This window comes from Anas acuta, chromosome 2, assembly GCF_963932015.1.
Source record: "Anas acuta chromosome 2, bAnaAcu1.1, whole genome shotgun sequence".
In the NCBI taxonomy this organism is placed as follows: Eukaryota; Metazoa; Chordata; class Aves; order Anseriformes; family Anatidae; genus Anas; species Anas acuta.
The window spans coordinates 139,084,145-139,110,136 of NC_088980.1; the positions used below are offsets into that span (position 1 = coordinate 139,084,145).

General features: G+C 39.1%; 1 protein-coding gene and 1 long non-coding RNA gene across 13 annotated transcripts in view; one reads left to right on the forward strand and one right to left on the reverse strand.

Moving 5' to 3' along the window:
* The window catches only part of OXR1 (oxidation resistance 1), a 267,820-nt gene that overhangs the window by 172,536 nt on the left and 69,292 nt on the right, over positions 1 to 25,992 (forward strand). For 2 of the 12 annotated variants that reach the window (XM_068672490.1, XM_068672493.1), the window contains exon 1: positions 10,625 to 10,673. The exons of 5 other annotated variants lie outside the window; for them this stretch is intronic. In XM_068672490.1, coding sequence (XP_068528591.1) covers positions 10,640 to 10,673 — 34 coding nt within the window. In that variant the 5' untranslated portion in view covers positions 10,625 to 10,639. Of the gene's footprint in view, positions 1 to 10,624; positions 10,674 to 17,773; positions 18,077 to 25,992 lie in introns of those variants that run through there. 5 more of the 12 variants (XM_068672489.1, XM_068672492.1, XM_068672487.1 and 2 more) reach the window with 4 other exon arrangements.
* Positions 16,880 to 17,669, reverse strand: LOC137851394 (uncharacterized). The gene is made up of 2 exons (XR_011093156.1): positions 17,462 to 17,669; positions 16,880 to 17,364 (listed from the first exon to the last, which is right to left on the reverse strand). It is a non-coding gene; the product is annotated as an uncharacterized lncRNA (long non-coding RNA).

Here is a 25,992-nt window from a genome sequence, read left to right on the forward strand (position 1 = left end):
CATGTTTATGGGTACTGGAGAGATTTCCCTGTACATTCATCCAAGCAATCTTTCCCAAGATATGGGGGCAATGCTGTACTACCTGTAGGTTGAAGAGTTAGCCAGGATTACAGTCAGTTTCATGACAAAAGATGGGGAAAATAAACAAACAAACAAAAAAAAAAAAAACAACTTAGCATGGTCTTTTGCTAAACACCACTGAGTTTTCACAGTTGAAACTGTCAAAGCCTGAGCTATGGGATGACTTGCAGGTTTGCTAAGTGCTGGTACGTACTAATTTAAGTGATGTACTAGCATTTTTCTTTTCAGGTCGTGCTATTGTTTCCGTGTGTGACAGGTTTCTGGTAACCCATGTGGATGGAGGCTGTAACTCCCTCCACAAAGGTCAGCCCCCTGCAAGTCTCAGTGCTGGTACAGGACTTCCAAAGAGGAGCAGGATCCTCTGAGAATGAGTTTGGTGCCAAGGGTCAGATCAGGGGTCTTCCTAAACATTTCTTGCAATATTGGCTGAAGGAAACTTTCAATTCAGTTTCTGTCCTTGCTTTCCAATTCCCCTGCTATTAACAAGTGCTGTTGGAAGGCAGGAGGAAGCCCCTCTTTTTCTCCCCCCTCCCTCCTTTATGGTTATGGATACTTAATTTTATTGTTGCTATATTGAAACCCAGGTTGTATCTCCAGCCTTGTTTGGTTGCTGCAAAGAAAAGTAGTAGAGTCTTTGTCATAGAGTGCAAAAGTCATCATACCTACTCCTAAGTATTTTAAAATCTAAAATCTCATCTTAAAATTTAAGATGCCGTGAAATGCACTATTATGTTTCATCACTGCTGAGATTTCTTCTCTGTCTTTATCTCTTTATCATTTTTGTGTTGTTATCATTTGCTCATTCTCATTCCAATAGGCATGTACTGTATCACAGCAATGCCTGAAGAGCTGTTTATGCAATGTGAACAAAAACCTGCTCCAGGGAATATGTAGCTTTAGAAAACCAGAAAACACAGAGAGGAAAAAGAAAGTGTTTTCTAGGTACTCTGGTGAAGCAGAGTACATGCCTGTGGTCACAGAGGAAGAGTCAAAGGCTGTACTGAGAGCTCCAATGAAGTGTGAACAATCACAGTTGGGCTTCCTGCAGGAGGTGGTATTTGTCAGGAGATCCTGACCTGCTGGTTACTCCCTGCGTGCTGTTTCCCAGAGGTCACTTTCTCCTGCTCAGGGGGTGCCATTAAAAACAGAAGTGAGGAGAGAGAATGAAGTGGCATGGGTGAATTCTTTGCACTAAGTAAAACCTTCCAAGTAAGTAATAAACATTGTGTGGACATGCTTCCTCCCTCCTTTGTCAGTAACTGTGTCAATGCCTCCACTACCCCCCTACAGAATGTCATGGTATTGTGAAATTTTGTTTATAATGAGGAAACTCATGTTGTTGAAAGCACAGACTGCTAGAGAAAGTGGTCTTTTTCATAGTTCTACTTTTTTTTTTTTTTTACTTAAAACTCTGCATCTTTGATATTTGTGATTCCAATGCAGTGGATTTTTAGACACTGAATTTCCATGCCTCAGAGATTTGCTACATTCTCCTTTTTGCCTGTCCACTATAAGGTTTTCCTCCTTCTGCATAAGCAGATGTTTGTGAGTTGTGGGTTAGAATCCACCAGGGAAAAGCTCTGGAAATAAAGTAGTTAACTGGACTTCTGGTGCCTCTCAAGGACATAGATCTGTATGCATCACAGAAGAGGAACCAGTGAGTAAACAAAAATGAAGAAACAAAATAGTAAGTCCTCCTTCTCCCCAGACTATGACAATGTTAAATACGAGCCTAAGGTCCACTGTGTGCCTGTTTGTGAGACAATCAGCCCATTCTAATAGCCCCACGCTAGTATTATTTACATGCAAAATCCCCATTAATTAAATGGTTTGCCTAGGAGCAAGTAGCAAGGTATAGTTTTGAAAAGATATCTATTGGAACATTCTTTTAAACAAAGTTTGGCAAAAGGTACTATATTTAGACTTGTACTTTTCCACTGTCAAAACCTTACATCTCAAATCTCTGCAGAATACCCTCGGGGAGACACACATCTCAGTAGTAAGGAGGCAAGAAAGGGTGTGTCTGGCATTAACAAATCTTGGTCAAATGCTTCAGTTTAATTCTCCTGTGTACTGGGTTTGCTCTGAAAACAGTTAACGAGGAGAGAATATTTCACTGTCAGTTTTATCTTGATTAACCTTATGCTAGTCAGTTTATTAATGTTGAGAAATAAAATTTTATTTTATATAAATAAAGAGTAAGAGAAGCAAATTGCAGGACTTGCAGTAGCGCCAGAGGCATTCTGCTGTAAAATCTCATGGATCCCTGCTCAGTGCTTTCCAAACACCCCTCTCTGTGCTCTTCAGACAACCTCCCTCTTGACCCAATAGCAAGGCTGAGATGAAAGCGTGACCTAAGAAGCCAGAAGGAACTGGCCTAAGCATCTCTTTCATTTTGACTGTGCACATTCATTAAATTCGTGTGCCTTGGAGTTAAGGCATTACACCAGTGCCCTCTCTGATCAAGTACTTCTGTACTGGAGGACCATACTGGCATGATACTGCCCTTCAGAGGAATTACAAGGATATGACTCATAAAGCTAACACTGGAGATTGTGCCTTCTTACAGGTCAGCAATGCAAGATTTTTTCCTGTAAGGAATTCTTTTAAAGCATGTGAATCGTGATACCATATCCCTTCTGTGGAAAATCATGTCAAATGTGGTAAATAATTGCTTCCCTTTTAAATTTCGTCCTGCAGCACAATAGCCATGGATTGTAATGGCAGTTGCAACCTTAAATGTTCATACCCTTTGTCAAACCTTTTTGACAGTAAAAAAGGCCACAGAACTTTTCTTTCTGAACAAGTTTGTGAGCAGAGCAGTTCTTAGCTTCTTTCCCCCAGCATCCCCACTGAACTAGCCAGTACACAGACCTTAATATTAAAAGGGAAAAAGTGAGGCTTAGTGTTTAAGCAAAGCAACCATTAGAGATGGTGTCTGATACTAAGCTGATGTACACTTTCTGAAGTGTCTCCTCAATGCAGCTTCAGGCACTTTATGCATATCTATATCATCAGCTGTACTACTAGTAGTAGTTCAGAGTGGTTACAGAGGAAAAGAGACTCTTCTCATCAACACAAATATAAAAGATAAGGGAGAAAAAAAAATAGTAATGCTGTTTTTAGTAGCAACCTTATTTTCAAAGTTTTTTTTGTTGTTGTTTGTACACTTTCAGTATTTTGTTCACTGGTTATGTAAAGAATAAAATTCCCAAGCAGGCAGTTTGCAATTTGTTTATTGCCATACATGCAAATATCTTACTTTGTCATTTACAGTTTTCTGCTGACTTCTTGCTGTGATAGCTTGATCAGTTTTTAGAGAAATAAATGTTCTCTCCCCAGCAGTGCAGGAGCTCCATCTCAGCTTGTGTGATGCCCTCTTTTCACGGAGTGCACCACATTACAGAACCAGCCCACTGAACATTCAAAAACTTAGTTTAAAGAAGTACAGCAGCATTAGTTAAAATCCTTCATATGTTTTATAAAATTAAATCCTGAAAGAGGAAAAATACTTCAGAGGAATGGAAATTAGCAAAGTGTAACAGAGTCAATTGCATGCAATTGTTGTAAGCAATGAAATAGCTCACAGGATCATTCAAAGGAGAATTTATTGTTCTTACTGATTGTGCAATTGTTGTAAGCAATGAAATAGCTCACAGGATCATTCAAAGGAGAATTTATTGTTCTTACTGATTGCTGTTTGCTGAAATTCACTTTTATTTTCCACTCCTAAATCATTACACTATCTATAACAGATAGTAAATGTAAAGAGAAGTATCTCAAATAAGCTTGGGTGTGGTTGTGTGACTGCCAATACAAAAGAAAGAAAAGAAAGGAAGAAAATAGCCTGAAAATGGTTTGGAGATCATTCCTATAGATCTACGAAGTTAGCCTTACACTACTGTTTGGATTTTCTTCTTGAAGGATGAGTTTTTCTGGAAAACAAGAATCAAACAAAGTGCTCTCAAACACTGGTGATAAGTCAGAACATTCTGATATTAAGGAAATCCAGCTTTCTGCCTTCGAGGTGTAGATGGCAATAAGATTATTTTTATTTTTTCTTATAGAGTGCCTTTTGATGGCAGGGCTGACTGGCCAGTGTGAACCATCATTGCCTCAGATGTTCTGCTAGATGCTGCTTGATAATAAGTCCAAAAGAAGTGTTGGAGGAACATCTAATGTAAAGGGGAGGGACCTAGAATGTGGTGATCATCTGCTTATAAGAACATTTTTGTTAAGAAATTAGAAATATTTTGGGGGAGGAAAGGACAATATTGAAAAGGGCAATATTGAAAAGGCAATATTGCTGTGCAATACAAGCAACAACAGCTCTCCTTTTTAATATTTATAAGATTTGTAACCCTCAAATGATGCAAAATGCCCTCGTAAAATGCAAGAGGCATAGCAGACCACAAAATTGTGCAAGATTTTCCTATCTGCAATATGCTATGGCAGTCTGCCCTCTAAGGTCTATAATTACCTCTTTCAAAAGACTGATGTGATTGTGCAAGTTGCACACAAATTCTGTTCCTGACTAATTCTTTTCCTTTTGGGTAATAATGCTGATACTTGAAGAAACATCTTGCTATTCAAAAAAATGGAAAAGCATTTAAACAGTCAAAACACTGCTGCAGATAAGAAACATATCATAAATTGTATTTTGAAGCACAGAGTATCATCCAAGCTAACCAACCAGCATTGCTGCTTTGTTGCCTGACACACCATTTCCCTGAGTCAGACTGGCTTACAAAATGGAAAGACAGCTTCCACATCCAGACCTTTTTGGTTGTACTTTGTCACGGTAGCACTTAACTACGGTGAACACAGACCATTACATTGGTCCTGAAGTCTCCATAACATCATCACTAGAGGCTTACTCTCCTCTACTAATTCATTCAGCACAAATATTTTCTGCGCGTCTGCCAAACCACTCAGCCAGTGCCCTGCAGCAATGGCAAGCTTGTTTTGCAGGCTTACGTGCAGTCCGTGTAGGAGGGGTGGGGAATATTTACAGTACCAGCAAGTCCTTGTGGCATCCAGTCTGAATAACCTTGGAAAGGGAATGTTGTAGCTCATGCTTCCCTTATGTCATCACTCCTATTAAAAGTAATATTCAGTGTTGAGTCTGTGGAGAAATACTGATTTTTAATATGCTGGGTACAGGTTCTGATTGACCTCAACATTTATGTTCACATCACTGCATGCATAAAAAGCACAATGCACCACACTTTGTAAAATCAGAGTTTTTGCTACCTTGTTTTCTACCTGCTGGCTTCAATATGTAAAGGCAAAACAATTAATTTTCATAGAAATTAAGCAAAGGTTGATAGTATACAATATCACGTTTACTACATATCTCATTTGAAACAATACCATTTTTCTGTGACTTATAAAACAAAGTACATCAGAGACTATAAGAATAGTAGCTTGAAATAAAAATGTAATGCCAGGAGAGGTGTTGAGCTTGATGTCCTTATGCAGAGATTACTGCATAACTACTGCAAACAAATTACACTGTAAAAAGCATTGGAGACTTTATGATACTGAGGCTAAAAATTTATAAGAGGAGCATATCTTAATTTAAGAATTGCTCATTACATGTAAATTAAGCATATGTCACATATAAGAACAAGTGGTACACTTATATTAAATATAATTATATATATATTTAGGTTTCTGACAGTCGAATTTCACATACACAGAGGAAAATACAAATTAATGAAAAATAAAAAGTCAATCAGTCAAATAAAGAAGGACATATAGAATAGTAATGTAGAACCCTTTAATGCAGAGGTCGAGGGAAGCATGGAAGATAATAAGAATTTGAAGTATTTGTAAATAAGTGGACATTATGCAACTACTCAATCATACCCACTTCCTTCGTCTATATTCACCTTTTAAGCAAAATCATTCCATCGGAAAGGACTTCAGCATCGGGAAGCCAGCTTTTGTTTGTTTAGGTTATGCATTGTTTGGGGCACTGGTGTGTTTTTTATGTGTATTCTAAAGACCTGAGGATAATCTCAGTGCCCAACAAATCCAAATTATCTGCTTCCCTTCACTTTTCCTAGACTTTTGTAAACAAAAGTCAGAATAATTAGGGTATTTAAAAAAATGCTTTACTCAGAGAGTAAACTGAAAGGCAATTTCTCAAAGTGCTGAGCAATCAGAGCACCTGGGTGTTGGTAGTTTAACTCACAAGTGTTCATAGATGTTTGGCATAAAGTCCTCAGAAATCACTCAGTTTGGGCATAGGCACAGGCTTTTTGGACCAAAGAAACAAACATGGTTGTGCTTGTAGGCTGTGCTTGGCCAAGGAAAACAAAGTTATTGATCTTAGGGCTTTGTGCTGTGTGTCAACAGTAAAATTATTCTTTCCCTCTGGTTGCATTTTAAAGTATTTTAGCTCAATCCTGTACATTTTGTAGTTAGAATTTCTATGGCTTATTAGAGGACTGACTCTGACACAAGTGTAAGACTTTGGCAAGCAAATCTTGGGTATTGCTGCTGCTGAGAAGTTAGACCATGACATCTGACGATAGACTGTTTCCAGGTTCATTTTTAAAGAGATGAAATATTCTCACTGGGTTATTATGGGCTCTTCTCCGTAACACTCACTGTAATCCACTTAATCTCTCAATTGTAACAGTTCTTCCATTCCTGACAGTAACTTTGCATGAGAGTAAATCATTTGGACTACAAACAAACGAAAAATAAATAAAAAAGGATTAATCTTCCTAAAAGCCTCGAATCCTAAAGGTTCAGTTTAATTTCTTCAAAACTAAAGAATCACCTATCATATATATGCACATGGAGGAGCAGTGATATAACTCCTGTGCCAACTACTTGTATTACAGAGGGCAAAGCAGCATCTGCAGAGTCAGGGTGTGGGCAGGCTCCTCTTCCTGGCTGCCAGCAAGCATGGCAGTGCAGCTGCACCAGCACAGAGGGATATTTGTTAGCTAAATCTAAAGCTGCTGTAAGATACATTCTCTATCGTTTCAGAGTTCTTCTCATGCTGGTCTACAGCCCCTATAATATACCTAGGATGTCTGACAGAATCTGACTGTTGCTCATCAGTTCTTTATTTTTTTCCACATTTGCTTTCCTGTCTAGACCATAACTTCAGAGCCCTTAGTGCTTAGACATTTTAAAATTTCCTGTATTTGGATTATTTTCCATGTAGGTTCCTGACTTTGCTATCCCATACTCTTTTTGACTCCTCTCTAAATGAAGTTACCGACATTGGCAGTGGGTGACATTCCCAATTTTCTGCATATGGCAACTGAAGAGAAGCCACACCAACTTCAGTTCACAACACTCAGGGGCAAAAATGAAGGCAAAGCACTAGTTTTTATCCTTTGTGCTTCAAGATCTGTAGCAATTGAGGTGTCTTGTATCTCTCTGAGCCTCCAGACTGGTTCTTCTGAGCTTCCTCAGTATGTATAGGTTGCCCAACTCTGCAACGTAAATGACTGAAGGAAAGAACGTGTGGAGGACCCCTCCTGGTTCCAGAGCAAGGGAACCGGGACAGTGTTATGGCCTCAGAACAGCTGGGCAGGATGAGGTCAGTGCTTTAGCTCACATCTGGCTCAGTATCCTGTTTGCCACAGTGACCAGTAGCAGGTAATTAGAGAAAAAATACAGAAGAGAACAAGTATGGAATGACACTTTGCTGGTATTTCCTCTGAGCTTTAGGGAGTCTGTGGCATAGGGACTTCCAAAAGCCAGAGTCTGTATCTACATTTTCATGCATGATGGTTCCTGATAGACTTTCTATGAATTTTTCTAATTACTTTCTGAATCATTCATAGTTTTGGCATATACAACATCCTGTGGTAACGAATTCTGTGATTCATTTATGTTGTATAACAAAATATTTCATTTTCCTTAAATCATCTACCAATTAATTTTATTAGGTGCCCTTCTTATTATGAGAAACAGTGGGTAGCTTTTTTTTTTTTTTTTTTTCCTCTCTGAGTTATTTTCTATTTATCTACATTGTATTTTTCTTTTCCTTTCCTATAGGGAAGCAGCTTGACACCTGTGTTACTCTGTTCAGTACATTTTCTGGATACATTACATCCTTTTTGAGACAGAATGACCAGCGGTACAATCTATATTCATGAAAAAATATATATTGGATACATATTTTTTCTAATACTTTTTAATATATAGTTCATATTTATTTTTCTTTTCAGGTGTCTGTTGACTGACATCTTCATAAGTCCCTTTATTGAATGGTAATAGTTCATTTAAAGTTCATCGCCATGTGTATATATAAACATAGTTGTGCACATGGGAAAAAAAAAAGGCTTTACTCTGCATTTATCAACAGTGAATTTCAACCACCATTTTACTTATGATCTGTATTATAAAACACTTTTAATTACTTTCAGTAGATTTGACTTTCCTGCATAACTGTGTATCACCGGCAAAAACCATCACCTTTCTGTTTGCACCTCCTTGCCTAATAATCCAGTAAGTTGAAAAGCATGAATCTCTGTTGGGCTACCCTGATAATTTTTCATCCTCTGTTGTGTAATCCAACCTCTTTCTTACTGTAGAGGATATTAAACGATGAGCCCTCTCATCCTACAATGTCTTTTTTTCCTTGGCAAGGGACTTCGTGAAAAGCTTTTTTGAAATATGAATATGTTGCTATCAACTGATTATTCTTATCCATATGTGTTATTTACTCCTTCAAAGAAAAGCACTAAATTTACAAAACCAGGATCGAAAATGTTTGTTAATACTTTGTTATTGTACTTATCCAGATGTCTTTTAATTCTATTGTTACAATTAAATGTCTTCACAAAGTTTGGAGTAAACCAGGGACCCTTTACTACTACCAAGTCTACCAAAGCTTTTTCTGCAAGAAAGGAAAATTACTGGGGATCTGTAACAAGTCTAAAATATTAGTTTTAGTGCAAAATTGGTTCAGGCTCCTAATAAAGATGATATTTAATTACAGCAATAAAGAATATGTCAGCACTACTGAACTTCAAAATGAACAGCTGTAATTTTAGTGCTTGAAGAGACAGATAAGAAAGAACCCAGTGGCACATTTAATACTCTATATTTAAGAAAAATTGAGCTTTTATAACCAGGCAGTATTATGGAAGGTTACTAACAAAAATTAAGCAATTGCATTTTATGCAGAGTGAATCTTACTTATATGGGCCTGGTTTCCTGCAACACTATCAGCATCTCAGCACTCAATACTACTATCTCATTTCTGCACCAGTGTATTGTGCATCAAGCCCAACTGATTAACTGGGATAGTTACTCAAATTTCTGGAACAAAAATGAGAACGTTGCACTACACTAGTTAGGGTACTCTGATACTAGACGTCACACCTTTCTTCAGTGACCTTCAGCTATGAGACATATCCAGCGTGTGACTTCAACATCATATCAGCAGCAACTTAGGAGGCAAGTTCCATCAGTGCTCAAATACGTGAATTTATCCTTTTGTATTTAACAAGAAAACAGATCAAACCTAGACAATAGATTTTTTACCCCTTCTATTGTCAGCATCACCTTTCCATTCACTGAGGTTCATTGGCCCTACTAAGATTCATGGCCAAAAAAGTAATCTTTATATATTTCTAGCCTTGAACTAGGCTGGAATTCGTTAATATTATGAACTACAGTTGGAAGAAATAAGCTTTTGACTTCTACAAAAGAAAGCAACCTGTTTCCTTGACAAGAAGCACGCCAATAGCACTTCACATTTAACTTCTGTGAGCCAAATAACTTACCAATTTTGAGTCTTCATCCTCAGTAAAGGTAAAAAAGTAAAAAAAAAAATCTTGACAGATAATTATTACTTACCTATCAAAACAAATTTGTTTCCTTGTTGTTATTATTATTTTTTTTTTTACATAGTATATGTATACAATATTTCATCCCCAGATGAAATAAAAGGAAGACAGAGAGATATTCCATTAGGCATTCTGTATGAAGGCTGCAGAAGAGTCTATCTAAACAAAGAGAAGTAAATGAATTGGAGGCAAATATAGGATCTTTAAAGCTGTGTATGTGCATAGGTTCTCACTGGTGTATACAGCATTGCAGCTAAATGTGGCTGAATGCCAGAGAGAAAACATTGCACATGATCTCTGAGGAAAGCCATGATGATAATCAAAGACAAGATACTAAAATGTGAGGGAGAGGAGAGTACTGTAAAGCTGAGAAATGTTAGGTGAAAAAAAATAATGTATATTTGATAGTTTCTTAATGCAGCGATAACACAGTAATGGATAGCCTTCAAATGTTTTAGCTAGCTAGAAGCAATGTATCTAATATTTCAGGATAAATTGTAGTAATTAATCCCAAAAGGACAGAGTGACTAACCTCCATGGGTTTTATACATGATTTTATGGGAGCAAACGAATCAGGCATATGCTTGTGATGTGGTGCCAGTGGGGGAGGGAAGGAGAAAAAGAGCAGATGTTCCTTAAGAAGGAAGATTTAACAAGAAGGAAAAAGCTGAACTTCCTCCTAATAATCAACATACTCCTTCTTGGTTTTCATTCAAAAGAAAATTTCAGGAATGTCCCACACAGATTTATACATCTCAGGAAAAGGTACGTAAAAAAGGCTTTCACTTACTTTATGTAAAGAAAAGAGCGACAACAACAAAGAATCAGGTAGCAAAGAACGGAACAGAATTCAGACTTTTTCATCTAATCCTTAATCCTCGAATGCACTGCCTAAGCAGGAGCAAGTAAAAAAGAAAATCAGTAACTCTTATTACAAGAAGAAAATTGCAGCCAGGATCAATTGTTGCCATTAGCCTTTTATTCAGGCTCCTGGTAAATTCTGATGATATTTTTGGCCCATTTATCTCAATAACATCATTCTTCTTCAGATGGCATTCCTAGAACTGGCATTATGAGGCTGCTCATTAGCTGTTCTTAACTGCTTTTTTGAGGTGTCTGAGTAGAATCATTTTGTTCAGAACCATGAGAATGATCCTTCTATCTTCATATCTGAAAGCTGCAACTAAATCTAAAAACCTAGAACTAAAAGCCAAAATCTTTTCTGAACTAGAAAGTTGATTTGGTGCCAACTGAATATGATGTGAGCATGTGACAAGTGGTCTTCAAACAGATAGAACCTTTTCATCACTTCAGCTACTAATGTGAGGTTTTCATCCCAAGACAGGCTTTCTAAAGTATTTGAACCTTGCTCTGAATATGTGGAATACAGATGGTCAGGAGGTGGCAAGACGTTGATCATAAAGCAGATATTTTTTATGTTAATGATCTGAATCAGTGATTTGGTTTGAAATCTCAGTTATATCATGATTGCTTAGTCTTCATAAATGGTATACTACAGAATGGAGCTTCTACAATGGTAAGTATCCTACCAGAGGGACGTTTTATGTTATTATGAACCAATCTGGCAATGCAAAAAAAGTCTATGGCGAGTTGGAATCTGGTTCTATTGTTTCTGAGCAAGTTTCTGCAACCTCCTTAGGGGGATACAGTACATTAAAAATATGATAAGTATTTAATATGATAAAAATATAATAAGCATTTAAAAGTGTTAAGGAAAGAATTGTTATAGTTGTACTGCAAAAAGGAAAAAAAAAAAAGAGAAGACTGTATAGGATAATCAATTTTCTGATCTGCTTTCATAGGCAGTATTTATCTTTTGTATAAATTATGTCTGTGGAGAATGGGATTAGCTAGTAAATACTACAGTTATCAATTACATTGTCAGTATTTTCTACACTGAGTTTCAAAACTCATGATGAAAGAACAAAATGTCAGTAGGATGATGACATAAAGACAGGGACACATCTGTGCCTACTGAAAATTAACTTTGTTCCACTATTATTCTACCTATTGAGCATCATTAAACTGCATGGGTGTCTGTATATGCATGCCTGTGCATGCATATCCCTTAGGGTCTAAATTAATTTTCAGAAAATTTCCTGGACAGAACAGAATGTTCCCTTCATAATAAGCTATTATTATTATTAAATAAGTATGAACTGAAGACCTGGAGGTTATTTCATGTTTATTTGATAAGGTAGACTATATATACAGCTGTGTAATTGCACTGGAAACTGAAGTTCTGCCATAAACATGGAGAAGTCACAGCAAGATATGTGTTTGTCTTCAGGGACAAATTTGAAAACTTCCATGTTTATGTCTTTGGTATTATAACAAATGCTGATATATGTTATTGTAGTGTGGAACATTTCTACATCTAAGCATCCATAATATTCCTTGGGAAAATAAGGAAAATACCAATTTAGTTTTAGAATATACATTTTAGTTACACTAATTCTGTCACTTTTTATTTTGAAAAATACTTTTAGCATAGATGAGAGTTGGGTATCATTTTTCAGGGAAGGTAGGTAACTGAAGGAAACAAAGGTTGTTATCTATCTAATTGCTCTAAAAAATCAGGCCACATGCAGCTGAAAATTTGTGCTTCCAGAAGTGTCAAAAATTGTGGCATGCTTTTGAAATCTGATCAAATTATTTTGAAAGATGAGACTACACTTATATTATGGAGTAAAATACACTCACTTTACATTCACTTCTGTTGAGTTTCATATGCTTAATATACGTTTTCATGACTATGTCATGTGTCAGCACAGGAAACTTATTAATTCTGCCCTTTTTCTATTTCAGTAATGTCTTAGATTTGATTGTATGTTGTATTTGTATGGTGTTTCTAGCTTTACTATCTAACTGAAGTTATGGCATCAAGATTTTAAAAATCTATCTAGAAAAACAAAAATTGCTTTCTCCTCAGAGGTTACTGTAATTAGTCAAAAGGATTTGTTGGGCTGTCCTCAATAGTCTGACTTGTATTAGGATAGATACCAACCTAACAAACAAAAACATAAAATTGATGTAACCACAACCTTTATCAGAACAGACAAAGCACAAACAGGTCAGGTGTTGCAGCAGCATCTGACAGGAATGACTTGTCTTCTTTAAACTTCTTAATTTGATAAAACAAAAACTAAACACAACAAATGTTATAGTACTTAAATATTATGAAATTAAACCTAAAAGGAGCAGTGCTTAGGACTGTGTACTTTCATGTTTAAATGCATTTTAGGGAGAGACTGAGGTACCTAGGTCCAAGACAACTATCCAAATGTTTACCTCAGCCTGGAGAAACCTAATGTGTAGTTGTCTAGACATGTTTTGTTTTTTGTTTTCTACAAAAAAAATAATTAAAGATTTATTGAGCCAAGTTTCAAATACAAATAAAATAGGTGTTTGACTCAGTTTTGTACTGAGAAAGCCACTATCCTAAGAGAGGCTGTAATGGGGTCCTGTCTTTTTAAATGCTATTTCAAGAATAATCAAATACACAAGCTATACTTGAAGTATTGCAGTCCACAACACAGGAATGCCAAAGTCCCTTGTTCCCAATGTTTATTCTGTCTTGTCCTTTCAGTGCTACATATTCTAAGGAAGAGTGATCAGCTTCAATGGCTGAGATGGAGACTGATCCCCATTTCATTCTAATCTGATAAGGAGCTGATTATGAAAAACTAAACTATATCCCTACCTGTTGAAGCCTGAGACTCCAGGTTTACCATTTCTGAAGCTATTATGTAGATGCTGGTAGCTTCCTTCTTGCTCAGTGTCTAACCTGAGAAGAGCATGTAGCATTGTGAAACCCCATATGGACAGACACACCTAACCCACAGTTCTCAGTAAAGAACCTGTTTTCAGCATGCCCATTTACTCAGTGTCACCTTATCAGCTTCTCCCAAGTTTATAGGGACACTGAACTTTGGAACTATTTGAACATTCTAAAAAATTGATTTGTGTAACCATTTTTGCTTCTAGAACTATGTAGTTCCATACTTCATCATTCAAATTAGTGGGTTAACAGGGAAATGTGCCTGAGAATGTGGGAGTTCTGCATGCCTCAGTTCTGGTTCCTCCTTCAGGGACCGCATATGCATTCCGCATTGTACTTGTCTTTTACTGAAATAGCATTGGAAACAGACTGCAGTCCATGATTTTCTGTTTTAAGAGTTTATCCTTTTCATTAGGAAAGAAAAAAATAAATAAATCTTGAATTACTTGACATTAATTTTTAATGAAATCTATTTTAGTAAGAGAGAGGCAAAACTTTTATGCATGTTCTAATTCAAATCCCTATTTTAGCCACTCATTACAGGTTTTGCAGCCATGTAAATGGGTAGGGTCTTGACCAGATACGGTAATTTAGAATACTTAACAAAGGCAAACAGCATCATCATAGCATCAAATGAGAGCAGGTGCCTCCAGAATGAGTAATAAAGCTTAAATGAGGCATTTGGTTCAGACTGTCAAAATTACATAGTTGCATATAGGTTGCTTATATACAAATGAACACTAATTCTGACTGATTGCCAAATTACTAAAGTCAAGCTTTTCTCTTCAGAAAGCACGCATAAACCTTGTTTCTCACAACATAAAATAGGGGTTTTGTGTTAGAGCCTAGTGTCATTTTGTCTGCAGCTTGGTAGCACTGTAAATTTGGCAAGATGAACAGCAAGAGGCCCATATCCTATACACCAGGCTTGTGAACTGTCTGAGACCCAAGGAAATTTGCACAGCATCTGCTGGCATTTTGCCTGGAATTAGTTGCTGCAATTAGCACTTATTTTCGCAAGCAACAGATCTGTCCCCAAAGAAATTATAGGTCACTACCACTTGCTGTTACACAGTTTTATCTTTTTTTTTTTTCTTGTTTAAAATATTTTTATATATAATTCTATGTTCACACCTTAAAAACATTTCTTTCTTCATTGTGTTATATTCTATTGGATCAAAACTGATCCTTGTTCTCTCTTCCCTACACTGTCAGTTCTTTTAGTGTGCATCTCAAGAAGCTTTCTGCCTGCTCTCACTGTGAATCTACTTTGGGACTTTGGAAAATGAGATCTAGCTACAAGACCAGTTGTACCTTTATTTACAGAAATAGATTAGCATACTACATTATGAGGTGTTGCATCATAAATATAAACATATTCTGTCAGACATTTCTGTAGTTAATGAAGGTATTTTTCTGCATAATACTGACACGAAGGTATATACTCATGCCATACTTTCACTATCACTTTGAGCTAACAAACACTGACGAGATAGAGAGGCCTGCAACTTCCTCCCTCCCCTTGTTATCTTCCGGCCACTTCTAGTTACTCTTACATTACATTATAACTTGTGATTCCACAGGTGTTTACACATAGTTGCAGGATGAAACAGATCTGGAGATCTACCTGGTGATAATATTAACCCTGAAAAAAAAAATATTTATATATATGCTTAGTTACTTTTGACTAAACTAAAAGATACTTCTAAGTGGATCTGTTTTACTGTACAATTCATTCACTGGCCAAATGAACACTGGTGCTCACACTGTAGTGTGGTAACAAGCACAAGCAATTCAGAGCAGGTAGGACCAGCTCTTTCTTTTGGAGGGCCAGTTTCAAATGATTGTTGAGCTACAGAGATACATGTTCTGTGCCAATACCACAGGCTAGAAAATAATCCTTGGGGGAAAGATCCTTTTTGCACACCTAGAGATCACATACAAACTCATTAGTCCTTTTCAGCAGAATTCTGTTATTTCTAGACATTGAGAACATAAAGATATAAAGAAGCGTTATTCTGTAAAGATGTTCAAAATCAATCTAAGTGTAAAAATTATCAAAAAATACCATGGAAAATATTTATTTGATTTAGCTTAATGGCACACATTGCCTATGTAATATAATAAGTCAATACATGTCATATATAACAGAGGTGCATATGTGGCTAGACCACTGGTGAACAAGCCAGCTCAGTTTCAAAAGGGCTGAGCACCACAGTTGTAAGCTTCTTCCTGGTGCAAAACATAGGTGAATTTTCTTTAAAATAGAATCAACACGGAAAAAGACCAACCATAGTTTCTTCAAAGCAGACAGTAAAAACACTGAAATGAAATGAAAACTAATTACAGTGTTTAGGGCAAGACAGATCTGGTAGGCAGGATAGTTTATATACTAAACACCTGGTGGTACTTGGACCATGTAGTAACTCTGTAGTTCCTTATTTATTCATTAGTACTGGAACAGACAGATTACATGTTCATCTCTACTGGCAGGTTCTATGGTGAGGGGAAGAGGGTAGAGGGAGGGAAAGCAAATTCTGCTGCAAATTTCTTGTTTTAGTGAAAAAGTTTTATTTTGGGGAAAGAAAAATAATAAAAAAGTCTTGAACATCAATATGAACATCGTTATCTCCTGAGAAAGAACTGATTTAAGTAGTAAGTAGAAGGGTTGATTTGAGTGCACTATTTACATCAAGTAACTCTCAGAAATCAGCACTCCAAAATGCTGACATTAAACTCTGATTTAATTGAGCAGCTGCTACAAGTGAATAGGAGTTGAGATAGCTCAGCACTTTGTTCCTCTGTTCTGCATGTACACAATAGTTTTGGCTCAACAAGAGCATTTTTTATTAAACAATGCTTTCATTTGCAGCTATAATTACATCATACTCTGATTGGAATCGAAGCACATTAACTTACAGTTCTGTGTTCTTAGGGTCTATGGCACAGGTAGTAAATATAATGATCTTACTGTTCTTCTGGCCTCAACATCTGCAGGATGCACATCTTAAGCCCTACGTCAACCATCAGATACAATGTCTAGAGATATCTTTATCTACAAAAACGTTGGAGTATGTTCTAACCGTTTTTACTTCTTCAAACCCTAAAAGTCCCAAGAAGTGCAAGCACAAAGAATGCAAGAGTCAGACGAACCCCACAAACCAAGACATTTTCAAAAAGAAAGAAACATTTGTGCATTTATTAAGTTCTGCTAGAAGACTGAAGTGGCTTGCTGAGTTCAAAGGCTGAGTGCAGGTATTGCAGTTAGCTGCCACTTGAAGGGGAAAAGGGTGAGGGTGACAGGGCACTGGAACAGGTTGCCCAGAGACATTGTGGAGTCTCCTTCTGTGGAGGTATTCAATCTCACCTGGATGCCATCCTGTGCAATGTGCTCCAGGTGATCCTGCTCGGCTGGGTGGTGGGACCAGATGATCTTCAGATGGCCCTTCCAGCCTTGGCCATCGTGTGATTCTGGGACCTGGCTGGCCTAGCACAATGAGGAAAGCGGCTTCCCAGGCAGTAGGAGGGTGATTAGAGTATCAAAAGCAAAACAGCAAAACCCGATAGCGTCACAGCTGCAGTGCTAAAGTGCCCTAACGTCCACAACTGCCACAAGATGTAAGGCACTGCCTTGGTTCACGGGTTTTGTGCTTCCTAGCGAAGGGAAGCAGAGACACGAAAGTTTTGAGTAAACAGAAGGCTTCCTGGCACAACACCGTAAAGCAGCAGGCTTGCACAAAACATAACTAACCCCCAAAACTGCAGATAAGTTCATATATATGTGTAGGTGGCGGTAAGTCAGCTTGAGACCCCCAGGAAGTACGGTCCCAAGCGTTCTGGCAGCGGGACCGGGCGGGGAGCTGCCGGCACCGCTCCGCCTGTGGCTGCCGGGGGCCGGCAGCAGCGCGGGCCTTGCCGGGCACCAGGCACCACAGAAGAGAGCCCCCAAACTCCCCCTGTCCACCTCCTGCGGAAAAAAAAACACGAAGAAACCCTGACGCATGGTGGGGGGGATAAACCCACTTTGTATCTCCCCTTACGGCTCCGGGCCGTTCGTACTCCCCCCCCCCCACCCCAAATGGCGGCGCCTTTAAATGGAGGCGGGGCCGGGCCCCGAAGTTTGCCCAAGTTGTGGAGCGGGGCCGGCGGAGCTGCGTGTTCAGCCCGGCCCGGCCATGGGCCCCCCCGGCCGGTAGGAGCCCCGGCGCCATGGACTACCTCACGGCCATCACCGGCAAGGGCAGCCGCCTGCTGCGCGGCACCGCCGGCCGCCTCTGGGGGGTCGTGCCCGGCGGCCTCCGCCAGGTCCGCTTCCAGGACGGCCTCGGCCGCGGGGCTCCGCACCCCGCCTCGGAGCCGCCGCCAGGTAGCGGGGGGACGGGGGCTGAAGCGGGGGGCTAGGGGTGGCTGCCGAGCTCCGTGAGGAGGAGGAAGGAGGAGAGGGTCGCGTGGTGCCAGCGGTGCCCACCCGCCAGGCAGGGGGAGGCCCCTTGCCCTCAGGGAGGGGCGCGGTGAGACCAATGCCCCCGGGTTTGGGGGCGTTGCTGCGGTGTTTGTGTTCCTGTGTGTCTGCCTGGTACTTCTATAAAGTGTGTGTGGTGGGGAAAAGTTGCTTGGTTTGAGCTCTCCCGGGTGTGTGTAAAGTGGTTTCTGTCTTCCAGGTGGTCCTGGAGAACTTGCAGCGCTTGGAAGCAGTTGGGGTGCTGCTGAGGGCAGGAATAGTGCGTCTGCTTTTTGGTGGTTAGGTGGGGTGGGCAGGGCTTTTCTTTGGTCCTATGTCACCCCAATCTTGATAATGCTGTCTGCTGTCACTGTGAGACGGTAGCTCCCTCGTGGGAGGTGGGCAGGGGGCTGGCAAGAAACACTACAAAGAACCCAGAGGGGTGGGCAGTGGGTGGGCACTGCTCGCCTGGTCCTCCTCTGCCTCCACCACGAGGGCACTAGGGAAGTAATGCTGCCAGCTGGAGGAAAGAAACAAGCCTTGCCTCGACTAGTAAAAGTAGCACGCTCTAGGGACTGCTGGGGAAGAAAGCCACATGAAGCTGAGCTTGTGAAAATGCCTTCTAAAAATCTGAGGAGCAGTATTCAGGGAACAGTAAATCTGTTTGTGCTCTCTGTCCTCAGCAGCCCTGCCCTAAGTGGGTGATCACTTTTGCCATAGTCTGTAGGTAAGTCTGAAGTCAGGCCTCTAGTGAAAAGTAATGCTAAAGTAATGCTGAAGTTCTATTGTTCTCTTCTTTCAGGTTATTTGGAGTAAGTAAAAGAGCTTTTTTTATCAGAAGTAAGTTCTGCTACTTACTGTAATAGGCAAGGGAAGTGCCCGTGCAGCATGAGATGTGAAGATAACAACTCCTTGTGTGCCTTGGATCATGCCTTTTATATGGAAAGGGTAATAGCTGACCACTGATGTTTGCAGTGCTACCTTGTCTTTCTTCATTCCCCTCTCTGGCCCCCAGCCTAAAGGTGTAACAGGGTGTGAAAGAGACAGCAACTTGTTTCAGCAGTGAGATAAAGTACCTCCAATAAGGTATCTACAAAATGTTAAGGGCTTGTTAACAGAGGCTATTGTTCTTTCACAGAATCAAAATGACAGTGAAACACTTCAGACATATTTTGGTCTTCAGTCAGTTGCAAGGCCAGGTGTTCAGCTGCTGATTCATGTGAAGACTTGGAGGAGGAAGCTTTCTATGGCTATTTTTTCCTCCTGCTCTGGCACAAAAGATTAATTTGGACTGCATTATATTGTTCATTTTTTCCCCCTCTGTCTTTTAGCACAAAGTGTATTTCCTCATTCTTTTATAATATAATATTTAAAGTTAGCATCAGTGAGAAGGTGAGTATGGTTCTGGAATGTGAGATGGATTTCTGCAGATGCAGAATCTGATGTGTCTTTCTGACAGAACCATACTTTGGGTTAATTCTAGGCCAAGACTACTGCTGAAGGCATTAGATCATGGCTCTGTACTGTCCCTTCACAGGGTTTCAGCTGCTTATAGGCAGAAACAAACTCTTGTGGAATTCAGAAGTCTTCCTGTGGCAAACACTTGCTGGGTTCCACAGACTGCTTGTGCTATGGTGGTAGGTGCTATGGAAGCTGTGACAATGATTACAACAATTAAATAGAGGTTGAATTTCAATTTAATTAGATACGGGTCCCATGACACTAATTCAAACTGTAATGGCAAACACTAACTACTCCAAATGTTCAGTCTGTATGCAGTGCTCTGGATTCATACTTATTACTCTAGCATTTTTCCCCCCACCTGTGACTTTTAGAAGGATCTTTCTGGTGATTATTTTCTTTACATGGTTCACTAATGACTCTGTTATTTCTTAGAATAGTTCTTCCATAAATATGCTTATTCATACTTCCTTGTGAAATGTGAAAACTAATTTTGGAAACAAACCAACCTTTTTAATTATTTTAAAACTATTTTTATTTTTACATCTTAAAGTATCTCAATTTTGTTCTTGTAATATTAGTAATTCTACAGGCTTTTTTTTTTTTTTTTGGTTGGCCTTTGAAGCAGTTTAATAGCTGCAGTGCACTGTAAGGTTTCTAAGTTCCAGGAAGTTATCCTGGCTGAACGCTGTACCTCAAATCACTGCTGCAAGCCTATATCCTTCAGCAGGTACGTGCTGAACAGTTTGCTCTTTCTTAGAAGGGAGGAAGGAGAGGTTGGGAGGCTGATTAGTGCCATGGGAGGCTGTAAACCTGTCTGACCAGTTAGTTGTTTGTGTCAGCAATGCTGGTGGAATAACTTGATGAAGGCATTCTGTCTCTTAATTAGTGTCATGGAGGATAAAAATGTAAGGAGAAATGCAGGTGCTGGAGAAAGCATCCAGCTCTAACAAAGGTGCTACCAATAATTTGAGTCTGTAATTACTCTAAGGAAGAAGTCATGTAAGCTTTAAAATGCCACTTCTAAAGGTAGTTGATAATAGTAATTGATAACTTCTAGAAGAAGCCAGTTTATGCATATGGCCTGGATTTACTGACAAGCTTTAGAACAGAATCAGTCACAGAATGGTTTGGGTTGGAGGGAACCTTTAAAGCATGTCCAGTTCCAGCCCCCTGCCATGGGCAGGGACACCTGCCACCAGACCAGGCTGCCCAAAGCCCCATCCAGCCTGGCCTTGAGCACCTCCAGGGATGGGGCATCCACAGCTTATCTGGGTAATGTGTGCCAGTGCCTCACTACCCTCTAAGAGAGGACTTTCTTCCTTATATCTAATCTATAGATATAGATCAGATAATTTAAAACCACTGCTGCTTGTCCTGTCATTCCACTCCCTGACCAAGAATCCCTCTCCAGCTTTCCTTTAATCCCCTTTAGGTACTGGAAGGCTACTATAGGGTCTGCCCCAAGACTTTTCTTCTTGAGGCTGAACGACCCCAACTCCCTCAGCCTGTCTGCATAGGAGAGGTGTTACTTGATCACTTTTATGGCGCCCTTCTATACTTGCTCCAACAGGTCTGTGTCTTCCTTGTGCTGGGGGCTCCAGAGCTCAATGCAGGACTCCAAGTGGGTTCTCATGAGAGCAGAGTAGAGCAGGAGAATCAGCTCCCTCACCTGTTGGCCATGCTGTTTTTGTAGGTCAGAAAACCAAACATATCCTGGGGTGCAAGCATGCATGTTGCTGACTTTTGTTGAGTTTTTCAACAACCACCACCCCCAGGTCCTTTTCTTCAGGGCTGCTCTCCACCTGTTCTCCACCCAGCCTGTATTTCTGCTCGGGATTATCCTGGCTCAGGTGCAAGACCTTGCACTTGGCTTTGTTGAACCTCATGAGGTTCATGCAGGCCCACCTTTCAAGCCTGTCCAGGTCCCTCTGGATGGCATCCCTGCTGCCCAGCCACGTCAACCACATCACACAGCATGGTAGCTGTGTATCTTTTTTGTCTTGTTTATTGGTGTATATATTGCAGGTGTTAGTGTGCTGAAATTTCATGTGTTTTTCTTTGCTTTAAGATGCAACTCAGGGCTTTAGGGAATGTGTGATTAAGGGTAATCCTCAATGCAGAATTAACTTGAGCATCCAGTTTAATTTGAGTCTCAACCATACAAACATTACTTAAATGAGCCAACAGCATGTCCCATAGCTTAGTATGCTGTTTCCTTTATCTGCTGTGGAAGGGAGAGTATTGCTCAAAGTTATTTTGCTTCCTTTCTGTAGCACTGGTGAGATTGTATGCAAACTCCTGTTTTGTGCAGCAAAGTTCAAGAGGCTGCTGAGGAACTTCAGAGGATACAGCAGAAGAGTGCCAGTATATTTAGGGGCATAGGATATACAACCTGTATGGGGCTGAGGGAGCTGGCCTTTAGCCTTGCAAAGCATCAGGGGTGGCTTAGGGGCAATCTGAGAGTGACCTACATCTGCTTAAAGGGCCATGCTCTTCTCAGTTGTAACAGATGATAAAAGAAGGCACAACAGCCACAAGTTTGGGCTTAGGAGGTTCAATCTGGACATAACAAGAACTTCACAGGGAAGGTGGAACGTCACTGGGACAGATTACAGGGTAATTTACGTAACTCAGAAATCTTACTGGCTTGCCTCCACCAAGCCCTAGCTGGCCTGATCTGATGTTGACAGTAGTCCTGCTGTAAAGTGGAGGTTGGAATAGATGTACTTCAGATTTCTTCCAGGTAACACTTTGATCCTGAGTGCAGGCTTCTACACCTGGAGTCCTTCTCAAGACATCCTCACCTCGCTTCTGTCTGCAGTCAGTTCATGGAGGGAGAAGGTGAACTGCACATGCAGCCTTCCTGCAATATATCTTTTAAGTACAGAAGTTAAAGAAATGAAAATCAGTCATTCAGAACATCCTCATAGTTTGTCAGAAATTGTTCTAGTTGCCTTCTATTAAGAGATTGTGATTATTTCCTCTTTCACCCAGGCTGAATTTGATAGTTCGTTTTTTCAACCATGTGGCCTGTGGGTTTATTTACACTTCTTGTCGTATCAGCTCTTGACTGATAACAATATGCAGTATTTCCAGTAAGCCATGTATCCTGTAGGTGCTCTGTACTATAGTGAAGGTAACAGCAGTGCAAGTAGAAAGAAATTTTCAGGGCCAAGTTACAGTGCATTTCTGAAGTCCTGCTGTGAAACTTAATATCTAATTTATTAAATCTCAGATTAAAGCCCTAATAGAGTAGGGTATTTTTTTCACTTAGTTTTTTAAAAGTTAAATGCTTAATAGGGATGAAGTTTAACAGATACATGATAAAGCACGATAGAAGCTTCAAAGTGGAGAGTTTCACACAGTTCTTGTGTTTTCTTGTACACGCTGATCCAGATTAAGCACGTGTAAAATGCACCAGCACGCTCTACAAATACATTAATGTTTCTCTATCATGTCTGAAAATACTTCAGTTGATACATTCAGAGATTACATCTTCTTATGCCTGTGTTGGGCTGGTGACTCAGTCATCTTGTGATATGTTAATATATGCACAATCTTTTCTTCCAAATGTGCTCTACTAGTTTATATCAGAAATTTTTGAGTGTTCAGTGGATATGTGATGTTAAATGTTCTTCCACTTCACCTTATGCTTTGTACTACTACATTTCACCTTGCTTCTTCAGGATTTGGGACTACAGAATTCCTAATGTTATTTTGACTTTTGTTACTGACTTGCTGTTGGCTTCCAATTTTGTTTGCTGATATGTGATTGAGTTCCTTTTAAGGCTAGTCTGTTGGGTCCTCATAAGTATATCCCTCCATTCTGCTAGTTTCTGTTTCACTTCCCTGTTAAACTAGTTTTTGGCATAGGTAATACTTCTTAATTGAGTTGTTACTACTCATTAGGATATATTAGTTGTTTTACTAAAGTTTTGTTTCTATTTCAATTATCTGCTAGATTAGTTTATAATATAGGTACAATTTATTTTATTAATGATATCATTTGATTGTATTGCATTTTTCTGTTTTATTGTGTCATGTTGCATTGCTATCTTTCTGATTAATTTCAGTTTCTAACATTAAAACTGTTTTGAAGCTCATGTTCTGCTGAGGTCAGACCTTCAGTGCCAGCCTTTATAACACAAGGGACTCCTTCCTCCCACATAGAGGACTGTTGTCCAATTGAATTTCATAAGGTTCCTTTCAGCCTATTCCTCCAGCTTGTCTGTGCCCCTCTGAATGGCAGTCCAACCCTATAATATGTTGACTGGTCCCCCCAGTTAGATGCCATTTGCAAGCCTAATGCAATAAACTTGTACAATACAGTATTTACAGAAGCGTTAATTATAACTTCACATGCACAGTAGATCTATTTCCACGATTGCAGAGCAGTTTTAGAGCACGTCATTTTACAGCACATCATCTGCTGCATCATTAGGATATGCTAACTGATTCTGAGCTCCTGAAAAAAGTAAGCACCATTGTCTTAAATATGACAAGGTGAAGTGTAAAATCATGAAGATGTGAGCTAAGGTTAACTGGATTTATTGCTTGCCCTTCAAGCTGTGTATTTGCTGTTGTGTTGATGTACAACAAAATAGTTATAAATATCTGAAATTAAAAGACTATTGTCAGAAATGCTTGTAAGTTAACATCCTTTTCAATCTCAGAGTATCATTTTCTGACTTGCATGTTTTCATTATTACATACATGTACATTTATTTGGCCTGCCAAAAGGTTCTACAGTAAGTGGAGATTGCAGCTGGTTAGGCTCTGACATACTAAACTCCATACGTATATATTTAGGTGAAACATTGGAGGAAATTTACTGTTATTAACACATTCTGTGGCATAATCAGAAAACTTGGTGAAGTATTCCTGTTTTTTTTGTTTTGTTTTTTTTAGAAAAAGCCAGTGTGATGTAGGTAGTAGGAGTGTCATGCATGGAGCAGGCTCTGTCTTCTAACCATTTCAGGAAGTGGCCTGCCAATACAGGATACCTTAAATCTGATTCTACTGATTATTCTTCTGTCCTGAAATCATGTAGTTAATTATTTCTGCCTACATGCTATACAGCTGACTAGAGGGTCCTGTGTTATGAGGATCATGAAATGAACTTAAATCGGGGTTGTATCCATGTTGCAGGAAAAAATTGTTTTGATATGTTTGTTAATACTGCAACATCATTCTGAGGTCTCATGCATTTAGTTTGGGCCTGTGCATTTAAGAAAAATGAGCAAAATGGTCATGAGATTTATCATTTATCTCAGTGGTTTCAAGAACATGACATACTAGGAAAGACCGAACTACACAGTGGCAAGCAGTTCCTTAGCATAGGGGAGAAGACAAAAGGGGGCATTGTTTATGGTGCTGCCTTGGCCAGAACTGCTAAAACTTCAGCTAGAAAGCTGTAGACTAACATCTTGTAGGCTACTGTTTGTCTCTTGTTCTTCACCCCCTCACTCTCTCCAGCTTCCTAAAATTTTAGGATATAACTGAAAATAATAGTTCATACTTAACTGCAGGAGGAGGAGAAGGGTCAATGAGACAACTGCTCTGCTGAGATGTAGCCCCTGCTGTTAGGAGCTCAGGGGTGGGGAGAAGGAACATGTCACCAAGCCTTCTGGAATACAGAGATTTCCTATTTTAATCTTTTTGGCTCTTTATAAATAGATTACAAAGATGTAATTGCTACTGAGCAGAACTAATCTAATAAAAATGTAGCATCTATTCTTCTGTTTTATCAATTAGGAAATTGTTTCATGTGGTGCTAAATACTAACTTATTAGGTAATCTTTCAAGGGAAGGTTACTTTCCTTCCTTACTTCCTCATGTGATTCATTTTTTAAAATTTCTACCTCATGCTGTTTGCTTTTTTAATATTCTCTAAAAAGATTTTCCTCGATAAATACTTAACAAGTCTGCTGCCTCTTTCTTAAATGCATACGTATATGTTGTGTAATGCACAGTTCTTGTTTGCAAAAAAAAAAAAAACTCCACTTTTTTATTACATCTTCTTGACCATAATAAGCTCAGTGACTAACTGCAAATAATTTGAATTAATTGTTGGCTTGTTTCCTTTTTTAAAGGATTCTTGTTTAGCTTATAAATTCTTCTGGAAAAAGTTGTTTGTGTAATTGTTGATAACAATTACATTAGTAAAAGAACAAAGTTTGAGTATCATTGAAAGCTATTTAATATTTTAAAGTTTGTGTTTTAGATATTGCAGAAAAACAGTGGAGTAAAGAAAGATTAATACAACTTACTCCATGGAAAACTTGAAGATATTTGTAAGCAGTTCTACTTGGGTGTATTTCACTGCACTGTGTGTTTCTTGGTTCAAATCTTGTTCTCTTTATCAGCACTTACTGCAA